At 35.5% G+C, this 22,539-nt stretch overlaps 1 protein-coding gene across 1 annotated transcript in view; it reads left to right on the top strand.

The window, feature by feature from the left end:
- LOC150104392 (uncharacterized) overlaps window positions 1–22,539 on the top strand; it is a 127,607-nt gene that overhangs the window by 96,075 nt on the left and 8,993 nt on the right. The window contains exons 7-8 of the mRNA XM_090396469.1: window positions 2,031–2,230; window positions 10,704–10,912. Coding sequence (XP_090252595.1) covers window positions 2,031–2,230; window positions 10,704–10,912 — 409 coding nt within the window. The remainder of the gene's footprint in view (window positions 1–2,030; window positions 2,231–10,703; window positions 10,913–22,539) is intronic.

The following is a 22,539-nucleotide window of genomic DNA, read 5'->3' as shown; positions in this document are numbered from 1 at the left end:
CATAATTAGGAGAATATGATGATGATTGTTTAAGAACTGAAATATCAAGATGTTCATCAGTGAGTCGTGATCTATATTTTGATTTTATGATATTCATGGTTGAAAACAATGATTCGCAAAGCTATGTGGAACCGAAAAACGATTTTATCTTGTACGCTGCTCTTTTTAAGAATAGAAACTTTTTTTAAGAAGTTTTCATCTGTTATTATATGGGATTTTAGCATAATGTCATTCTGAAGATCCAAAATTTCTAGCTCCAGTTCTTCAGCTTTTACTTGAACAAGCTTTGCAATGCATGCAGCTATTTCCATTATATTTACTTGGCAAGTAAAAGACTGATAAAAAAAGGAGATCATTTGCTCTATGATAGTAAATTCCTGAAATCTCTTTTCAAACTGTTCTTTAAGCACTTGAAGATGTTTAACAAATGGTGACAAGTTAAATTCGCTATCACCTACCATTTTTTTCATATTTAGAAAATGAACGGGAGATCCCATCTGCAGATGTGATATCCACAAATCCAGTTTTGCTTTAAATGAGTTTACAGAGCCTATCATTTTAGCAACATGTCTATTTTTTCCTTGCAACTCCAAATTTAAAGAATTCAATTTTTCCATGATGTCTGTGAGAAAACATAAATCTAAGAGCCAGCAAAAGTCATTTAGTTCATCAAAATTTTCATATTTGACGTAAAGATTTTTTTAATTTTTTCAATTAAGCTTAAAAATCTTGTGAGGACTTTACCTTTACTGAGCCAACATACTTCAGTATGCAGGATGAGATCAGGTTCTTTATCTGCAATGTCTTGCAATAGAGCCTTGAAAATTCGGTGCTGCAAAGGGGCCTCGAATGAAGTTGATTATTTTTGTAACAACTTTCATAACATGTCTAAAGGGCTTCCTGGTTGATAATACAGTGGTAGGACATAAAGTTTGGAAATGAATGATCTTTCTTGTAGAGTGCAATAAATCCATTGATATTGCCCACCATTGCTGGTGCCCCATCAGCACCAGCAATGGTGGGAAATGTATCATAGACAGCTTGTGCCATCTTGGAAATGTTTTTTTCTTCTTTGCGAGCATGGGGAAAATTTTTAAAGAAGCAGTGGTGGCATTTTTAGATGTTACCACATGTCTAGTGAAAACCGACTGTTGGGCAGACAGGTTCAATTTTAGTTGATTTATTTTTTTGCGTTCTTATTTCAGATTTAAGTGGATAATTCCTATTAAAAGTGTCATGCAAAGTCTGGAAGTGGCGTTTCAACATTATGTTTTTTCGGAATTGCAATGCTACTGTTGCACAACAAACAAACACAATTATCTTTAAAATTAACAAAACAATATGTTTCCTCCCAGTCAGTGTTAAAATTATAGGTTCGTTGTCTTTTACTTGATTCACTCATTTCAGGATTAAAAATCAAAATATTTCAAAAATTTAAGTACAAGACACCGTTAAAATTATGCGCATATAACTAGCAACAGATAATGAACAACTTCGAATGCACATCTACTTTACATTGTATGCATTTAATACTCGTCATGTGTCATTAACGCATGCGTCATATAGCATGCCATGAGTTGTTGCGTGATGTGCACGTGATTATTTCAAACTATACGGCACACGGTTGAACACATAAATTGGTCGATGGGCACCATGGTGCCCGTGGGCATAGGGTTGGGAATGCCTGATCTAGATGATGTGTTTGAGTTATTACAAGACATCCAAGTTTGCAACTTTATTCCTTCATGAAAAGAGCTTTTTTCAAACACAATTTGCTTAGTGCAGCCTTTTATCCTGTTGAAATATCTCTTAGTTCAACATAGTGAGCAGTTTAAATGTGTGAATAGATTATTTTCAAGTTTTCTGTGGAAATCAGTAGACTTCAGACTTATTTGTAGTTGCTGTATTGGAATGTACCTCAATAAAAAAAATTTATTTCCAAAATTTTTTGTTTTTTATGTCAAAGAATACATGTGAAAATTTAAAAAAAAAAAAAAATTAATGCAATTTTGCTTATGTGGTTCTAACAGGCAGAATCTGTGGAATCTCCAATAACATTTAAAGGAGATCTGTTTCTAGCTCTGAAATATGTGCCTAAGGATATATCAATAGATTCAAGAATTAGAGGACCTGTTATCTCTCATAAAGGAGCACTACATGTTCTTGTGAAAGAAGCCAGAAATCTAATGGCAACAAGGTCCAATGGTACATCTGATCCCTTTTGTAAAAGGTATGAATGAGAATAAAAAAAATAATTGGTCATGACATTTGCTTATTTATTTATTATTATTATGTCTATTATTTTGAAATATGTTTTTGACACCTTGGTCTTCAAATGATGCTTGTATATCCTCTCCTCTCATTGGTCATATTCCCTACTAGTTGTGATAAGTAAGGTAGACATACAAAAAACTATTTATGATGTAAAACGTGAAACAGAAGCAGCATTATATAAATAAAGCTGTTTATTAAACTGAAACTTCTCTTCAGATTTTTTTACTCATTAACTTAAAATTCTCATTCATAAGTCCCAAGAAACACTTGCATTAATAGAGAAATCATCCACCATAACATGCAGAAAATGGGCAGTTTGGTGAGAAGTTTATTATGCTGGACCCTGTCTAATGCCTTGGAAATGTCAATAGTGACTTCTCACTTTCTATTTTCCATGGCACATTGTCCAGAGACAAATGGTGTAGGTGATATATGCTATGAAGCTTGAATGGTATAATGCATAGATATAATGTCCAGAGACAAATGGTGTAGGTGATATATGCTATGAAGCTTGAATGGTATAATGCATACTAATGGTCAATAATTAATTTGTAGTTCTCTAGGTGATGAAGAAGTTGACTAGTGATTACCTTCTCCATTACTTTAGAGAGCACCATGGAAGAGGTAGAGAGCAATACATCATGGTGCTCTCTATTTAATAGAGCATACAGATGATAAAGGACAGGTGTGTTAGTTCAGGAACACAACTCTTAAGTACAATTGGGGAGAGATTTGATCAAGCTTAGAAGTTTTATTCAAAATCCTCTGATATATCCCTAGCATAATTTTTCTCTTCCAACTTTCCTGTATAGATGATAACCAAGGTTAAACAATTCTAACTATATGGCTTCTGCTAGAATGATATCAGAAGATTTTGAATAAAACTTCTAGGCTTGATCAAATCCCTCTCCAATTGTACTTAAGAGTTGTGTTCCTGAACTAACACACCCGTTTTTAAGTGTTATTACAGTAGTGTCATATGGGTATGAGAAAGAAAGATAGGTGGGAGTATTGATGGACAATAATTGTACCAGTAGCCTTTGCAAGGTAAGAAGGCATTACTTCCATTTGTGCAAGAGGCAGGTTTCTACATTTAGCTCTTTCAAAATCAGACATAGGTTTGTTAATGATTGTTGTGGGTTTCATCATACACTCAGAATGAAGCTGGAATTTTCAAAGTCGCTAACTATATGCTGTTTTTTTTTTTTTTTTTTTTTTTTTTTTTTTTTTTTTTTTTTTTTTGGATTGCCTTGGCATACTTCTTGGAAAACCATAGCTTAATTACTGGGTGGGAATTCTGAATGGAATAGAGAATAAAAACCATCTTTCCAACATGGATAATTTCCATAAATCAATTAGAGTACATATTATCCAGATCTGAAGAGTGGAAGCAGTAGTCCTGTGGGAAGGAGAAGTAAAATCCCTGGAGAGCATCCCCTTGGTGTTGTTATAATGCTAAAGGATACAAGATTCAAAGTAGCTGAAAGAAATGAAACTTGTATGAGATTATGGTCTGAGTTACTGAAAAGAGAAGCAACCCCGACAGATGTATCTGAAAGGAGAACTGATTAAGACAGGATTCTAGAGATAGGTCCCAAAGAAACCCAGGTGACCAAATGTGTACTAATCATGATGCAGTTGAATCATAGCCTTATAAAGAGTGATAATAATTTCCCCTGTCTTTATTTGTTAGTGTGATTTTCAACATCCAAATAATCCTTTCAGCTATTTTACCAACTTTGCAATATACCCTCTGAACTTCAACTCTCTACATTACTCCCAAGTCCTTAGCCTTGTCAACTTCCTGCCATCCAGTACCATCAGTGTGATACACACAATGTCACCTTTTCAACCCAAAGTGCATAACCTTACATTTTGTAACATTAAATTAATAATCATTATCCTTAGCCCACAATGCCAATTTATTTAAATTGTCCTGCAGGATATTTACATCATCTTTATCAACTGTTGCCCTTCCTGGTTTCGAATCATCAGCAAATTCCTGAATATCCTTTAAATCTTTCATTATATACAAATTAATTTATTAATATACAAATTAAAGAGTGGCAGTCCTATTACAGAACCCTGATGCACTTATCAAGTTACTCTCATTCTGTTAGATTCCATTCCACCATATACTATTCCCAACAATCTCCAACCTCATGTCCATTTCCATTTGTTCCAGCTCATGTAATAAAATTTCATGCAATATCATGGTCTAGCCATTTTCCTTATCTAATTATGCTGTCACTCTTGTTGTTATAAAATGTAAGTAAATTACTAAGACATGACCTACCTTTTACAAAGCCATGCTGCCCACAATAGACTCTCATATTAATTATCCACCCATTGTTGGATGGATTTCACCTTTAACCAACTTTTTCAGTGCTTTAACCACCACTCTTGAGATATTAACTGGTTTGTAATTTGCTATTTCCTTCTTGAAGCCACCTTCATGCAATGGAACTATCTTTCCTTATTTTCACTCCCTTGAACCTTGCCACAACTGAGTCTTTGAACAATTTCATCAGAGGCACTACCAGTCCTGCTGCTGTATTTACATTGATGTTTTTCAATATGCTGAGCATTTCCTGTTCATTTACCTCAGTTCTGATCCATCTCTGTTGTCATATCAACTGCATCTGTAAAATAATACACCTTTACAAAGTGATCACTCAACAACTCAGTACTTATTTTGCTTCTGCCACCTTCCCTCCATCAGCATCAATTAAAGTAAATCTTCCATTGTCATTCTTCCTCTTACTTGCTGCATAACATAAAAATTATTTTGGATTTACCTTGGAATGCTTAGCAAATTTTCTTTCATCTGATTTGGCATTTCTTACCTTACTAATACCGTTTCTTGCTTGCACTCTGTATTGCTCATGAATATGCTGATTACTGTTTTCTTTGTTTCACCCACAATGTTTTTAAGCTCTTGCTTTCTCTATCTATACTCATCCACTTAACCTTCACTTCATTTATCTTCCTTGCCATAGGTATGTAGTCTGATACTATTTCTAATCTCTTACCATGTCTCATGAACTACTGACATTCTTTGCTTGTAGCTTCTCTATCCATGGCATTGCTCCTGCTCTGAGATGCCTCCTAAGTCTGTAATAATTTCCAGCTTGATAGATCAACATAAACTCTTTCTTGAAAAATTCCATAAGTTTGGTAAACTCCCAGAACAGAACTGAATGTTCACTCTCTCTGATTCCTGGTAGAGTGTCTACCTCAGTTTCAGATACATCTTCAGATGCTATTACCAGATCCAGTACTCTCAAACTCCATGGCTTGCTTTTTCAGGTAATTATCAACTTAGCAACTCTGTGAAATTCACTTTCATCTTTCCATGTCCTCCTTACCTCCCTCCAATCTGTGTCTGTAGTTGAAGTCTTCCATGTTTCTAATAATAATAATAATTGTTCAGCCTGCACTCATTGTGCTAATCTGCATATTTCTGCTGACCAGGGAATACGCATGAAGATGTGGATTCCTTGGTCAGCAGAAACACAATATATTTTGTCCTGTTGACCTCTGTCTTGCACCAGACAGCTTAAAATGAACAATCTTCCCCAGACCTGAAATCCTTTTTGTCTTCTAATTTTGTTGGTCAAAGTTCTTCAGCTATCATCAGAAGTACCTTACCTTTTGTCTTATTCCTTCTATCCTCCATGAGAAAACACAATACTCTTCATTCTATTTCTGTAACCATATCATTTTCTGTCAACCAGGTCTTACTGACTCCAATAATTTTTGGCCAAGTCAAGCTAACCAGTGGCATAAACTTTTCTACTTTATTTGTGATACTTCTGGAATTCTTGTAAATGCCTTTCAACATTCCCTTTGACCCACAGTTACCTTTGTGTCATGTCATTACCAACTCATTCAGATTTGAGACCTCCAACTTCCATTGTTTAGCTAGCATTATCTTGTTACCAATCTTTTGTAAGGCTTTGCCTTCATTAAATCCTGAGCCTATGAACATATACAGGAAAACCTCACTTAATGTGATTAATTAGTCCATCAGTTAATGCACACTAAGTGAAATCGTGTGAAGCGAATACAATAAGCAATAGAAATAATTATAATTCATCTATCGGTTAGTGTAAATTTGAAAAAAAAATTATAAACTATATTAGAGGATAAAATCATCAAAGTTAATAAAAATCAATTGCTGAAATTTATCTAAACATTTGATTGAGCTACTTTTTCAAAAAAAAATTAAGTAAAGATATTTGAATAGTGCTCAACTTTTTCTTCTTGTCATGCAATTTGCAATAGCTGGTGAACACTTTATCAAGATTTCGGCAGACTTCGAAGCTTCATTCCATATCAGGATCAGCATCAAACAAAATTTTCTTAGCACGCTCAATGTGATTGAAAACTAGCTCAAGTTCTTTTGCAGTTAGCTTCTTAGTCATAACATTCTCTTCTTATTCGCACTCCTTATCTTCTTCATATGCACGCTGTTCTTCTAGTTGAAGAAGATCATTCTCACTTAACTGTTCTGAATGGGAATCGAGTAAATTTCTCATATCTTCATTATCCAGTTTATTAAATCCAAGTTCTTTTCCAATTGGGCTGATTTCTTCAGTAATGTTAAACAGCTGGGTAATTAAAACCAAGAAAATCATTTGCACAGTGAGGTAAGACCTGCCACATGGTCCTCATATGGCTGGTGGTGTTTTCCTCCCATGCTAAATGAATATTTTCTACTGCTTGCTTGATATTGTATGTTTTCCAAAACTTGAGTAAAGAAATTGCATTCTCTTTACTTGTTGTTTCAAGTAAAGGACATGGGCAAAGGTTCTACGAAGGTAGTATGCTTTAAACAATGATATGCCCCCTTGGTCCATTGGCTGAAGCAAAGAATTGTATTTTGGGGCAAAAAATTTCACATTTTCATTAAGATCAGCAAGCTCTGTAGGATGACTGGGAACATTATTCAATAACAAAAGAGCTTTAAAGGTAAGATTATTTTTCTTGCAGTAGTCTACAACCGAAGGACAAAAATAACAGTTGAACCACTCCTCGAAAAGAGTTTTGGCCACCCAAGCCTTCTTATTTGATTCCCAAATTACTGGCAGATTTTGTTGGTTACATCCTCTTAATGATCTTGGATTTTGCACATGATAAACTAACATAGGCTTGAGTTTAAAGTCACCTTCTGCACTGTCTCCAAATAAAAGTGTAAGATTATCTTTTGATACTTTGTATCCTGGTTGAGATTCTTCAGTTTTAGCTAGGAAAGTTTTTGTTGGCAAACACTTCCAAAAGAGACCAGTTTCATCGACATTGAATATTTGATGATTGTCGCACCCTCCTGAAATATTCTTTGCAATTCTTCAGGAAACTTTGATTCAGAATCTTTATCAGCACTAGCAGATTCCCCAGTGAATCTTATGTTATGCAGTAAAGCTTTCACATTCCTCTTGAAATTTGGTCTTTTTCAATGATGTAAAAATATTGAGAGCTTTTGCCTGAATATTCCTTGCACTATGAAGTTTTTTTGGTTACAATCCTCAATCCAGAGTGATAGAAGATGTTCCATCTAATCATTAAATCTATTTCAGGTGATCTGCATGCTTAAAGAAGCAGCAACAACTTTTCCTTGTTCTTTGTATTCTCTGCTATTATTTAATATCGTTCAAACGGTTGAATTGCTTTATCCCCGATCTTGCACAATCATTGCATTACTAGTGCCACTTTTATGTCTCTTAATGGCTTCCAGCTTTTCCCTCTAACGTAATTACTTTCTTCTCTTTTTATTACTGCCCACTTTCTTTATCAGTCTTTCTCTTTTCCTTATCAGAGATTGAATATAATAAAACCTTATAGGTATCTAAATTAAAGTAAAATGAAGGAAAAGTGATTGAGCAAGAGAACAGAGTTTGCATGTGTGCTTGCAATGATAACTTTGAGTCAACTGCCAAGTGTTGCCAGCTACCACCTGCAGCACTGCCACTGCCCACTTGGCTGCTATGTTGACAAGTGCTGCTGCTCACTGCAGATTGGTGACAAAAATTTTCACTTAAAGTAAAATTTTGCATAATGCAAAAAAATTATGTTAACTGATTAATCATGTGCTTAAAGCGGGAAATAGTATCATTTCGCTCAATCGCACTAACTGATTATCATGCATATCAAATTTGCATTAAGTGAGGTTTTCCTGTTTTTTCAGCAGTTTCTTCCAAACACCATTCACACTTTGCTATTACCTCATGCTCTATCCTTAAGATATATTCCTTCGAAAAGTCTCTGAGGATTTCTCACCCTTAGTAACAATGGTCTGAGCAAAATCCTGGGTCGTGAGTTACAGGTATGAGGAGGTATGTATTTGGTTAATGTTAATTGGATGACTGTGCATGTGGTCACATATGTCATAAATCACGACTGACTGTCTGTACATGTGAACTGGAATCCTGTTATTTATAAGTGGCCAAAGAATATTTGAGTCATTATCTGCTATTTTTGGTGCCAGCTAGTATTACTGATACCTGTATTACTGTAGGGTATTAGTAGGCTGGCCTGGTTGGTTAGCCTACTCGCTTTTCAACAGGCTATGGGTTTGAATTCCATTATGGGCATTGTTGTTTGTGATTGTCTTTAGGTTGAAGATGAATTTTATCACCTGGTGTGAGACAACCACCCTGCTTATTGGAGGTATGAAGTGGCTTGAAAAAGTTCCATGTTTGGCCTCTAGAGCAGGGTTTCCAGACCATGTAAAAATATTAAAAAATACAAAAAAAAAAAAAAAAAAAAAAATATATATATATATATATATATATAAAATTGATGGATAGAACATGTAAACCGAATGGCCAACACCTGATATCCTAAACAAATACTGAAATATAAGCCAATTGGAAAGAGAAGGCAGGTAGACCTCAAAAAAGGATATTGGATGGATAATGAGACCAGATAATGATACCCATAATTAGCATTATAATTGATAAAAATAGATAAAAAAATCCATAGCCCACCCATGGTACAAAATGTACTATAGGTTTGCATATAACCTTTCATGGGTGAGAACAGCTTAAAAAAACATTCAAAATAAGGGTTGAGGTTACCTACTGTTTAGTGCCTCAACTCTAGAATTCTAGAGTTGAGGAATTGTTGGAAACCTGTAATCCTAATTCATTTTTATTTGTGACCAGGTTTGACCTGAATCCCATCATTGCTATCCTCTTGAAACAAAAGTCATGTGGATGTATTGTGAGCCATCCATATTCTTGATATTTTTAGATCCACCCCTCCCCTTTTTTTAAAGTGGTTGATTAGAAGCTCACATGCTTTTTTAAATTTGTATTTGTATGCCTGTTTCATCTATATATGATAAATGTTACAGATGCATTAGAGTTGAAAGTTGTGTGTGTGTGTGTGGTGGGGGGGGGGACTTAAGTCAACCACATTATAAATAAAATGAATTAGAATTCAGGTCATTAACAGTCCCCAACTCCAGTATGCTATGTACTAAATAATAGCCTAAGCCCTTATTTTGGATACAATACCTTACAGTAATATGTATTAAGTGGCCTAATAGCAGTGTCTTTAATTTAAACCAGATTATGAGTCAGATGTTCTCTAGCTGTCTGCAGGATTCAAACTTCGATGTAGTTATTTATTTTTATCCCCACCACCACCACCACCACACACACACACACAACTACCAGAAGTCAGGCTAGTTAGGGTCTGCAGTTGATCGACTTAGTGATACTTCTGGTTTGCTTGTGTGTGTGTGTGTATGCACATGTAAGTGCACTTCAGATGATGGTCTTAGCATGTGTTAAAACATTGAGCATTAGTTCTTACTGTAGCACTATAGTAGTCTCTATTATTTTGTCATAATGAACTGTATTATATTAGCACTCTCAGTAGCTAAGGGTTAAATAATCTAGGAACTCTGTACTAGTGACCAGACAGAACTTTTTCAATCCACTTTAGGTTTCCATTAAGCAGGTGGTGGTGGTCTCTCACTAGGTAATAATTCATCTGTCACCTGAAGATATTCACGAAACATCCATGCCCGTGATGAGATCTGAACCTATAATTTGTTATCAGGTTGTACATGTGTGCACGCACGTATGCTACCCACATAGCAAAACTAGTTATGATACTGTATTTATCTTTATATGCATAAAAAATATTTCCTTACTTTTTTCACTTGAAAAAAATTGCAGAAATAGAAAAATGCAGGCATAATATATTTATTTAAAAATGAATATTAACATGTTAATCATCTTCAATTTCCTGATCTGCACCCTCAAGGAGTGTACAGGATACTATGACAGTAATACATGATTAAATTTACCAGCAATATTATTACTAATCTGATCATTTTGCTGGCCTGGTTTGCAGATTGGTTAAGATATCTGCTCTTCAAAGCTGATATTATTCTTATTTATTTATTTTTGTTTCAGCTACTTATTACCTGATAAAGGTAAAGGCAATAAGCAAAAGACACCAGTAGTGAAGAAAAGCAGCAATCCAAAATGGTATTACACATTCGTTTATGAAGATCTTACATTAGATGAACTAAAAGAACGTTGTCTTGAATTGACTGTTTGGGATTATGACAAAATTACCAGCAATGATTTTCTTGGAGGAGCACGACTAGGATTAGGAACAGGTTAGCAGGATTTTTTTGTTATTCTGTTAAAGTAGTGAAAAGAGTTCAGTTAATCTTACTTCTATGGGAATACAAAAATTGTTTGATATTTACACTTGTAAGTGATGGAGATGAATATTATTCAGTCATATATACAAAAATAATTTCTGTTGAGCTTTGATTTGTACAACATTTGTAAAGTACAGGAAGTTAAAAACTGTGGTTATTATAATAGATCAACGGTTGCATACCAGAAAAATACAGGCATGCTATAGTTATTTAAAAATGAATATTAACATGTTAATCATCTTCAATTTCCTGATCTGCACCCCTCAAGGAGTGTACAGGATACTATGACAGTAATACATGATTAAATATACCAGCAATATTATTACTAATCTAATCCTGTTGCTGGCCTGGTTGGTGGATTGGTTAAGATATCTGCTCTCCAGTCAAAAGCTGTGTATTCAAATCCTTCCTTGTTCATGGATGTTTGTGTGGTCCTTCATTAATTCATTTATATTCATGCATACAAAATATACACTCTCCCAAGATGGACTGGGTCACCATAGCAGAAGTAGACCAACTTCCCCATTAAGTGGGGAGGAAGCCTACCTCAGTAATGAGAATGATCAAATGCTCACCTCAATCTCCTGTCAAGCTCTTCTGCAAATCAGCCTGTTAATTGTTAATCATCAAATTCTTGATAGGTACCCTCAGTGGTGTTATAGGATTGTGCAAGATAATACAATAGTATACCACATGAAAAAGTTGTATCATTACTAACTTCCTATCAACAATTTTCTTTAAATTAATCTATCATCTGTTGACTAATATTATTGGGTCTTATATTTCTGTTTTCTGAGGCATGTCTTTACTGTATCAATCCAACTAAACCTTAGTCTTTTCCTGGGTTTTTTTTTCCTGCCCTTGTTTTTCTAATCTTTTGTGACCTTCTGTTTAAATTATCATACCACCTGAGATTAGCTCTGCTCACAAATTCCTGAATGCTAACAATGTCAAGTTCATTCCTAATATCCTCATTTTTAACATGATACTACCATTGATGCCATCTGTTAGCATTCTTTACCCCTAATCTTTTTCAGAACTCTGTCTGTTGCTTCCAGTCTTTGATGAAGTGTTTTATTTCTAACCTGCCCTCAGATCCATAAGTTAAATTGGGTTTGAACACTGTCTGATTTACAGCGTTTAATGTGTTTACTAATTTCTCTCTTATTCCATACAAATTTATTCAGTTGACTTTGTACCATACCATCTTTGTTAATTCTGTTGTCTATTTCCATATTTAATTTGCCATATTCACTAAAAACTGTGCCTAAATAGCTGAAATATTTTACTTGTTCTATAGGTTATTCATTCAGGAAAATGTTCTCAATGTTTCTGCCTATTTTTATTGTCTTTGTCTTTTTATACAAATTTTGTAAATTAATAAATTTAGTAAATTTATTATTCAATTCACTTAGGGAATCTTGTAGACTAATACTGGATTTATTTAGGAGTTTAACATCATCTGCATAAACTAAATCTGTTACTTGTTAGCATTCTAGTATTGTTGGATCTTATACTTTTGTCTTCTAAGACACTTCGGACTTCATCGAACCATGTAGATCCTGGTCTCCTTCTGAATCTTTTTCCTGCTGTCTTGGCATGAAAGCTTGAAGCATCAAATTCCTTTCTAATATCTTAATTTTCAATATGATTCCCTATTGACCCCATCCATTCACTCTCCTAATTATTTTCAGAACTCTAACTCTCATATCTGTGGTTCTAGTTTTTGATCAGCTGTTTTATTTCTTACCCATTTCTCAGATCGATAAGTTAAAATTGGTTCTAACACTGTCTTGTGTCCTGCTAGTTTCGTATTTTGACTAATTTCTCTCTTATTCTACATAAATTTATTCAACAGGCTTCTACCCTTCCAGCTTTGTTTATTCTATTGGCCATTTCCATATTGTTTCAATGTTTAGTCATCTTCACTAAACATTGTGTCTAAATACCTGAAATATTTTACTTGTACTGTGGATTCTTTATTAGGAGTGCAGTAAAAGTTGTCCATGCTCTCCTGCCTGTTTTTATAGTTTTGATCTTTTTATTGTTAATTTTCATTCCAAATTGGTTATAGCTGTTCTTCAATTTAAAAGAATCCCAACAACTTGCAATGAATTTAAGACTATGACATCAAGTACATAAAAAATAAAAAAAAAAAAATAAAAAAAAGCTAAGTTCAGTATCTCTAATTCTGATATTAGGTTTAATATCACTTTCTTTCATAATGTGATTCATATAGATGATGAATTAGAGTGGGGATAGAGTGCACCATTTTCTTATTCCTAATTTTACATCAAACCATCTTCCTGTAGTTTCTTCAATTATAACTGAAATCTGTTTTGTAGGAATTGTAGCCATTGGCCAAGAAAGTATGGTGCAGATATTTAAGTTCTGTGGAAAGAGCTGTAACATTAGAACAAATTTCTCTCACTTTGTGTGTAAGTTTTTTTAAAATACCATACTGTTGGACTGGATGATATCATTGTTTATGTAAAGTGTAGTTGTGTTAATTTGCCAAAAATGATAAAATACTACATAGCCCCATTACTTCACGCTTCTCTAACACACAAGAACAAAACATTAGTATTGCTATTTTTTCATTAGTAATATATAATAATTTAATAATATTTGAATAGTTGAATCTACAGTACACCTCTGAAAGCTGCTTGACTTTGATTCTTCTTAAGATTCTTTTTTTTCTTTTCAGTATAATATTCATCTTTATCCTACTTAAAACTAAGTGATAATCACTTTAAAAAAAAACGCAAGTGTTTGAAAAGAAAAACTAAACTTTGGAATCTCAGTGGCAAATCTGAAAGAAACATCAATTGAAACAGATAGGCATGTATACTCCTATATCCTGATAGTGGTATGAAGATATCACTATCAGCAATAATATAGTCAATAACTTTTCTTATTTCTTGTCTGTCCTCTTTCCACATGAATTTCGGCATATCTTTGTTAAACATTGTTAGTGATGACTAGTCACTTTCTTGGATGGAAATCTTGCAGACACTTACCATGATTAGCTGTGCCCTTTTCACCAAATTTTTCCCAAATATTTCTGTATGTCTATATATCTTTATTTCCTACTCTGCTATTTTTCTTGTAGACAGGCTTATACATTGGTTAAACATGATTATTAAATAACTTAAGGAATTAACAACGTATACTAGAATATAAATTAAATTAAACTTTAATATATATTTCCAATCTTTCAGCAACGTTACGTTGCCATCTTCATGGGAACTTAAGATAAAGACACGTGCACGCAGGCACAACACACAGCAAATGAGGAAGCTACCATTTATCCTAAAGTCCTGATGGTGCCCCCCCCTAGCGGGCTATATTAGGTATTCTTGACTGTTGGGCTGAAGTTCTCCTGATTTATGTTTCCCAAATTTGGAGCAGTCTCATGCATCCAAATTTGTTGAGTTTTGGCATGTTCCTAAGGGCTGATTCCATGAATAGCCTTTCAAATTTGAACTTGCTGCAGTGTATTACTGTGGCTTTCTTCCACCTTATTCTGTGGCGTGTATCCAGAGCATGGTCTGCAAGCCCAGTGTGGCTGTATTGGTGAAACCAGATGTAGTTCTTGTGTCCTGATATTCGCTGTCCTGTCTGTTTGGCCAAAGTAGGACAGTTTACAGCTACAAGAGACCTGGTATAGGAGAAGTGGTTCTTTAGGGGAGCAGATAAGGGCCAATTTTCTATATGGTCGTAACAAGAGGTCAAGTCATGTTTTTTTAGGATTTTGGTAATATTTTCCTAGGTTCCCTGGATGTAGGGAATGGTGATGGATTTAGAATAATCTTTGTTGTGAAGGGGGGGGGGATAACTGGTTTTATTATTTTTCTGATTTTTTGGGTGGGAGGGTAGCCATTGGCTGAGATAGTGTTAAGGATGTGATTTAGTTCGGTGGTTAGGGCTTTGTCATTTGAACAGATTAGTTTAGCCCTGTTGAACAGTGTCTTAATAACTCCATATTGTTGTGTGTGTGTGTGGAGGGGGGGTTGTTGGTGAATGTATTTGCCTGTATGGGTGGGTTTTCTATGAACTGAGAAAACCAAGGTTCCATCAGGTTGGCAGGTGACTATTAAAGGGAGGTTGTTGTTTTCCTCTTTTTCCAGGGTGAACTTGATTGTGGGGTTTTGGTTGTTTAAGTTTGTTAAGAAGGAGAGGAGTGTATCCAAGCCATGTGACCAAATAGCAAACACATCATCAATGTAGCAAAGCCATATGGTAGGTTTTTGTGGGGCAGAGTTTAAGGCTTTCTCTTCTATCTATGAGCAGAATTCTTCTCCTCTGGATGCCATCAAGAATTTTTAGAAAAGCTTTAGGTGCTCCACCCCAAACATGTGAGAAGTATCCTAAGCATGAGTGGACTTGGAATTTGTAATTTTAGAGTTGATTGCATGTAAAATAGCATCTTGAACAAAAGAATGACTAATTTTTTTGGATGCTGAGGAATCTGTTGTTGATGTGTTTGTGCCACGAGAAGCCGGAAGTGAATGATAGTCCAAGCAGAAAAATTTCCTGTTGTCTGTTGATTTGTATATTATTAAAAGAATGTGAGCTGAGATTTCTTTTGTGAAAGAAGATGTAAGACTGTTTTGGTGGCATTGAATGTGAACAAATTGTCCTTGTCCCATTGAAATAGTATGTAGATCAATGTTTAAAGCATTAGTTGTAGATGATCTTGATGTGCTTAGGATATCTATGTGCTCCATTAATCCTACTTATTCCACAAATAAGTAGGATTAATGGAGAGTACAATTGTCTGCTAAACTGTAGATAGGATAAGTGATGATTGAGAGTTGTCATTTATGCACATTAGAAAGAGGATAGGTAATATTAGAAACTCCTGGGGTACTCCTGCATTTGTTGTGAAGCTCAGAGAGGAAGCAGTCAACCATGATATGCAGGGAATGACTAGATGCATCACGCACAACATTGTTTCACTTCTTTAATTTGTGGTATAACCAGTTGAAAAACTTTTTCAACATCCAGAGTATTTTAATAATAAGATGATTTACCTTTTTGCTACTTGTATATGGGATATATATGACTTCTGAATTACTTCAAATTTGATATCTCTTCTGGGTCCTGGCACTCACTGATGATGTTTAATAATGTTTTTCTTTGGGTTTGCTTGCTAACTGGGAAGCAGAGAAGCTTTGCTTGGTGGCAGGTTTTTGCCTGTCACTGAGTGGAGCCACTGCTGAGTTTCATGTCCTGGACTGATTCAGGTCAGGAGTAATGAGCCTAGTAGTAATCCTTTTAGGGTCACTCAGTGAGATTTAGGGTGATCTTGTAGATCACTACAGGAAGTTTTAGGAAGGTATTCCTGCTCTTTAACATACCTCAATACTCAATAAATGTCGAAACCAGTGTGGTAGTAGTGCCATTTTTCATGATGCATTGTGTTATATGTCCGAAAGGTGTGCTTTGTATTATGGAATACTTAAGGCAATTGATGTGACGTCATCAGCCTCTATATATACAAGTAGCTGAGTTCATGAAAATACTTTACGCAAACTTTGCTTATACTTGGATAAAGGATTAAACCAAAGAATATAATTTCTTGGTATCTTTAATTTATGCAGAGGAAGGTAGCAACCCAGTTACAGAGAGTGGCTGGAAGATCAAAAGATGGCAGTTTGTCTAGTAGGCCTCGTGCCAGGCATGATCAAAAGTTCTTGTGCTGTCAAAAGCAACAGCACAAGTTTCTCTGAACCTTTCCATTGCACCTTCCAGTGGTGGGTGATGTAAGCTAAGAGGTCAGCACTGAATCTTGAAGGGGGGAAGCTGTGCTGGTGGTCACTGATTAATTGATGGGCCTTGGCTATTAATTACTTTCTCCACTATTTTGCAGAGGACTGAGGTGACAACTAGTTGGTAGTTTGGCAATAGACTTCTGTCTCCCTTTTTTTTTTTTGTAATAGTCTGGACATGAGATTGCTTCCTTATGTTGGGATAAGTATCTGCTATGTATAATAAATTGTATAAATGATACAGGACAGGTATTAGTTCTGGAGCAGTGTTTCAGAACAAATGGAGAGATGCCATCAATCTGAGTTTAGTAATTTTCAGATGTCTTTTTGCAGAAAAAACTACACAAAGCATACAGTGTTTGGATTCCAATATGGTAGGTGGCGATTTCCCTTGGTCATCGATGCAGTAGTTTGAGGAGAAGAGTTATACCAGAAGATCAGCTTTATCTTTAGGTGAAGAAACAGTGGTGCCATCAGGATGTGAGAGAGAAAGGTTGGAAGTGCAGGGAAGCAGAAGTTGTATCTGCCTTAGCAAGGGACCAGAAGGCATCGCTTCCATTTGGACAGGACGCAAGTTTTCTGCTGTTGGCCTTTATGAAATTGGATTTTGATCTGTTGATCATTGTTTTGCATTTGTTGCATGCTTTGGTTTAGGCAAAGTATATGAAGCTGGAGTTCTTGATGCAAGCCACCTGTGCTAAGATGAATTTTTTCTTCAACTGCTCTGATACACTTTCTGTTGAATGAAGGTTTGGAAGCAGATGAGAATTCTGAGTAGAATGGGAGACCAAAGCTTTCATGCCAGTGCCAATAATTTCTGCAGCTCATTCAAAGCATGTGAGCTGAAGCAACATTCTGACCATGGAAAGGAAGAGTAGAAGTTCAGGAGGTCATCCTATTTGGTGCCTTTTGTAGTGCCAGAGGATGCAAGGCCAGGAGTGTCTTGAGGAAGGGCATTCTGTGAGAGAGAGAAGATTTGTATAAGATTGTGGTCTGAGTTGCTGGGAGAGCAGAGGTGACCTCTATGGTGTATTTGGAAGGAGAACTGGTTAAAGAGATTCAAAGTATTGGGTGAATGGATTGTTAGGAATTCAGGTAGGTAGATAAACGATTTGCATTAGGTTTGTAAGGTTCATCATTACTTATGGCAAAGATTTCTGCCCCTTGTCCAACTTGGCAGTGTTGGAATTATGGACATGGAGATTGCCAAGGAAGATGACCTTGCTATTGGGATGGCTTGATCAAGTTTTATTGAGAGGAATGTGAAGTGGTCCGAGTAGTTGTTAGAGTTTGGAGAATGGTAAATGCAGCAGATGAATATTACTAGTGAGGCAAGGAAACTTTGAACCAGAGATGGTCAGAAGCAGAGGATTCTAAATGAGCCTCTCTCTGGTATGCAGTGTTTGATCTTACAAAGTCCATACATTCGGATGTTGGAGGTGGACCATAGTGGGTGTAGATGCTATTTGGTTTCTTTCAAGTCCAGATGACATGACTGAGTGTTGTTGTCATTTATGTTGGTGTTATGCCACAAATGTTAATGAAGTGGATGTGATAATGAGTTTTTAATGTGGAGATTCTGTCATGAAGACTGGATTGCATGAAGTGATTGGTTGTGCATTGTGAGTTTTTTATTGGAATTCATTTGAAGGAGATTCCTTTTTCTTGCTACATCACTGTCATTGTTTGTAAGGTTCATCATTAGTTTATTCATGGTTAGATGGAAGGATGGAGTGAGGACTTGCAGCAAAAGAAGATACTCTTGGACATGACATCCATACAAAGAGTGACTTGTCTCCTTGCCATAATGTGGCCTTGACAGTCCTCCCACATACCACTACTTGGACTTCCTCTCTAGGCATGGGCTGGCAGAGTATGTGGCAGTAGGATTATGCACCATTTGATTGGGAAGCCTACTGATTCATTACTGACAGGTTCAGGCTTATGCTCTAACTGGCATCCAGTTTGTGACACTAATGTTTTAACTGATGTACCCTCGACATGGAGGAAGTTATAGGTCTCTAAGTATATACTTATGGCATGGCTTTGAAAAGTATTACTCTCATTGCACAGAGAAGGGAGGGAAAAACAGAAACCAGAATCCCATCTCTGGAGACCAAACATGGCATTTGCCACTTCAGGCCTCCAATAAGCTGGGTGGTGGTATTTCACTGGTCAATGAAGGTCATTTGCCACCTAGTGGTCTAGTTGGAATTTTCTTCAACTAGGAAGATATCCTTTTACATAGTGTAGACTGGAAGGAAGAAATAATGTGGGAATTAAAAAGAATTAGGGAGATACTGAGTGATCATTATCTCTGATGACATACAGCAGGGGAGAGGGGGGGGGATCAGGAGTTTTGAATCCATTCATAACATCATTGATTGTAACCATAAATAACATGTTCCTTCTAATGCCAGATGGAGCAAGTAACTGCATTCTTCATATGAAAGGTGATCAGACAATTAGAAGTGTCCATTAAGAAAGGAATTGTTTTATGGGAGATGCATACCTGTAGAACTACAGAACAAGAACTGATAAACTTACATATGTTAATTTGAGACGCCACCATGACATAAGAAATAGGATTAAACTTTAATAATCCACGTGACTCATTCAAAACATGTTTGAATAGAGGATTATTAGATTGTATTCTCAGAATTACAAGGTGAAATCAAGCATATTGCAAATATCATTAAGCAGCAACTACATTCCTCCACATGAAAAAGATATGGAGGTAATATAGGGTGGGTGAAAGATATGAATGAACATAAGGATGCAGTCTAGAAATTGAGTATGAAAAACAAAATCCGATTATGAGAAGGAGCTTACTGTGTATGCTATAGGAAAGATTAAGGAGTTCTTTTGATGTGTAATAAAAAGAAGACTGATTATGGAAGTGCAACCAGCAATTGCCAATAGAAGAAAAGTGCGACTGCAGTGAAGTTATTTCATGCCTACAATAAACAGAATGGTAGTCACACAGGTGATGAAATTCATATCACATGAAGTTGTATTGCTATATTAAACATCATTGACATCAGTATATATCACCAGGATGGAAGGGATTATAATACCAGATAATAAAGACCAATTAGACAATAGGAGAATAGAAGTCAGCAAGCTGGAGTTGTTCAAGAAATAGCAAATAACTTTTAGACTAGAGTTGCTCCCATTCAGTATTCCAAATAATATTTGCCAGCCCACATGTAAAATATTTTGTTCACATGTTTCCAGTCTCATACTTAATGTCTGTGATAGTCTGTGCTCACAATAGCAAAAGTCACAAGCCACAAACTCTTAATTTGATATGCCCGAAATTTTCAAAAACATTTTTGTTAAAATAAATTAATGTCGGCAAGAAATTATATTCTTGGTTTCATCCTTTATCCAAGTGTAATCAAAGTTTGCGCATGAAGTATCTTCATGACTGTGCTACTTGTATATAGAGGCTAATGACTTGATATTAATTGCCTTAGTATCTCATAATGCAAGGCACATATCCTTATGGACATGTATAATGCTATGCATTATGGGAAGCCCAACTACCCAGACCAGTTCTGACATGCCATCCATGTTAGCATTGTTAGCATTCATACATTCCTGAATGCTAACAATGGAAAGTTCTTACCTAATATCCTCATATTTAATGCGATATTGCCATTGATACCATCTGTTTATTCCACTAATCTTTCTCAGAACTGTCATATTTGTTGTTGCAAGTCTTTGATCGAGTGTTTTATTTCTAACCCAGTTCTCAGATCCATAAGTCAAAACTGGTTTGAACACTGTCTTGTATATATGCTAATTTTGTGTTTTGGCTATAATTTCTTTCTTATTCCATATTTTATTCAGCTGACTTCCGACCATACCAACTTTACTAATTCCGTTGTCTATCTCTATGTTTAATTTACCATCTTCAGTAAAAATTGTACTTCAATACCTGAAAATATTTTACTTGTTCTATAGCTTCACCATTCAGGATACATTTGAGCTATATTTCTGCCTATTTTCATTGTCTTTATCTTTTTATTGCTGATTTTCATATACCAAATTTATTACACAGTTATTCTATTTACTTGTACAGAATTTTTTCAGAAGTATAACATAATCTGCATAAAGTATCATCATCATGAAATTCCTGCCATGTACCCTCAAGGGGTGTATGGGATATGAGAGTACTACATGAAAAATTTACATCATTACTACCTTCTTATCTACAATTTTCCTCCAAATCAGTCTGTTACTTGTCAAGACTCCAACATTATCAGATCTTATATTTCTATTGTCTAAGGCACTTTGTATCGTATCAATCCACCTATATCTTGGTCTTTCTGTGAGTCGTTTTGCTGCCAACCTGGCAGAGAACACTTGTTTCACTAATCTTTCTTCGCCCATTCTGTTTAAGTGACCATACCACCTGAGATTAGCTCTGCTAACGCATTCCTGGATGCTGACAATGTCAAGTTCTTTCCTAATATCCTCGTTTTTAATATGATATTGCCATTGATGACAATATCTAGACCGCAGATATCAGGACTCTCATATGTGGGCTCTAGTCTTTGGTCAAGTGTTTTACTTCTGACCCAGCTCTCAGATCCATAAGTTAAAACTAGTTTGAACACTGTCTTGTATACAGCTAATTTAGTGTTCCGACTAATTTCTCTCTTATTCCATATGAATTTATTCAATCGACTTCCCACCATACCAGCTTTGTTGATTCTGTTGTCTATTTCTATATTTAATTTACCATCTTCAGTAAAAATCGTGCCTAAGTAGCTGAAATGTTTTACTTGTTCCACAAGTTCTCCATTCACAACACAGTTGACATTTTCAATGATTCTGCCTATTTTCATTGTCTTTGTCTTTTTATTGCTGACCTTCATACCATATCTATTACAACAGCTATTCAATTTAGTCAGAGAATCTTGCAGACTTGTAGCGGATTTATTTAGAAGTATAACATCGTCCGCATAAAGCAAAGAGCTGACATTAACATCTCCAATTTTGATATCAGGTTTAATACCACTTTCCTTCATAATGCGATCCATATAGATAATGAATAACAGAGGGGATAATGTACATCCTTGTCTCACACCAGATTTAACATTAAACTATCTTCCTGTACTTCCTTCAATTGTAACTGCTGACTTACAACTCAAATAAAGACTAAATATTGCTTGATATAATGTTCCATTGACACCATATAACTGTAGCGTATTGAATAGCTTCTCTCTTGGCACCTTGTCATATGCTTTTTCCAAATCGACAAAACTTAAATACAGATCTCTGTTATATTCCCATGCTTTCTCGACTATTTGTCGTAAAGTGAAGATCTGATCCTGACAGCCTCTATTTGGCCTGAATCCAGCTTGTTTTTCACCAAGCTTTTCTTCCACAATTCTTCTCAACCGTTTCTCAAGTATACTTGCATAGATCTTGCCAAGAACATTCTGTAGGGAAATACCTCTGTAATTCTCACATTCAGTTTTATTTCCCTTTTTATATATGGGTACTATGAGAGCTCTACTCCAATCATCGGGAATTCGTCCCTCTGTTCAGGCTTTCTGAACTATGCAGTGCAGCCACTGTAAGACTTTTATACCACCATACTTCAGCATTTCTGGTCGAATATCATCTACTCCTGCTGCCTTTCCACATTTCAAGCCTTTCATGGCTTTTTCTACTTCAAGTATGGATATGTATTCCTGACTGCATGCCTGGTCATTGTTTTATACCACTGTGCTGTGATCACTGCTTGTTTCGTTTAGCAATTTTTTGAAGTAATTACTTCATACTTCAGGT

Source organism: Typopeltis vanoorti, chromosome 8 (assembly GCF_054136105.1).
Source record: "Typopeltis vanoorti isolate ZY-2024b chromosome 8, IOZ_Tvanoo_1.0, whole genome shotgun sequence".
Classification (NCBI taxonomy): Eukaryota; Metazoa; Arthropoda; class Arachnida; order Uropygi; family Thelyphonidae; genus Typopeltis; species Typopeltis vanoorti.
This window is presented reverse-complemented; position numbering and strand designations above follow the sequence as displayed.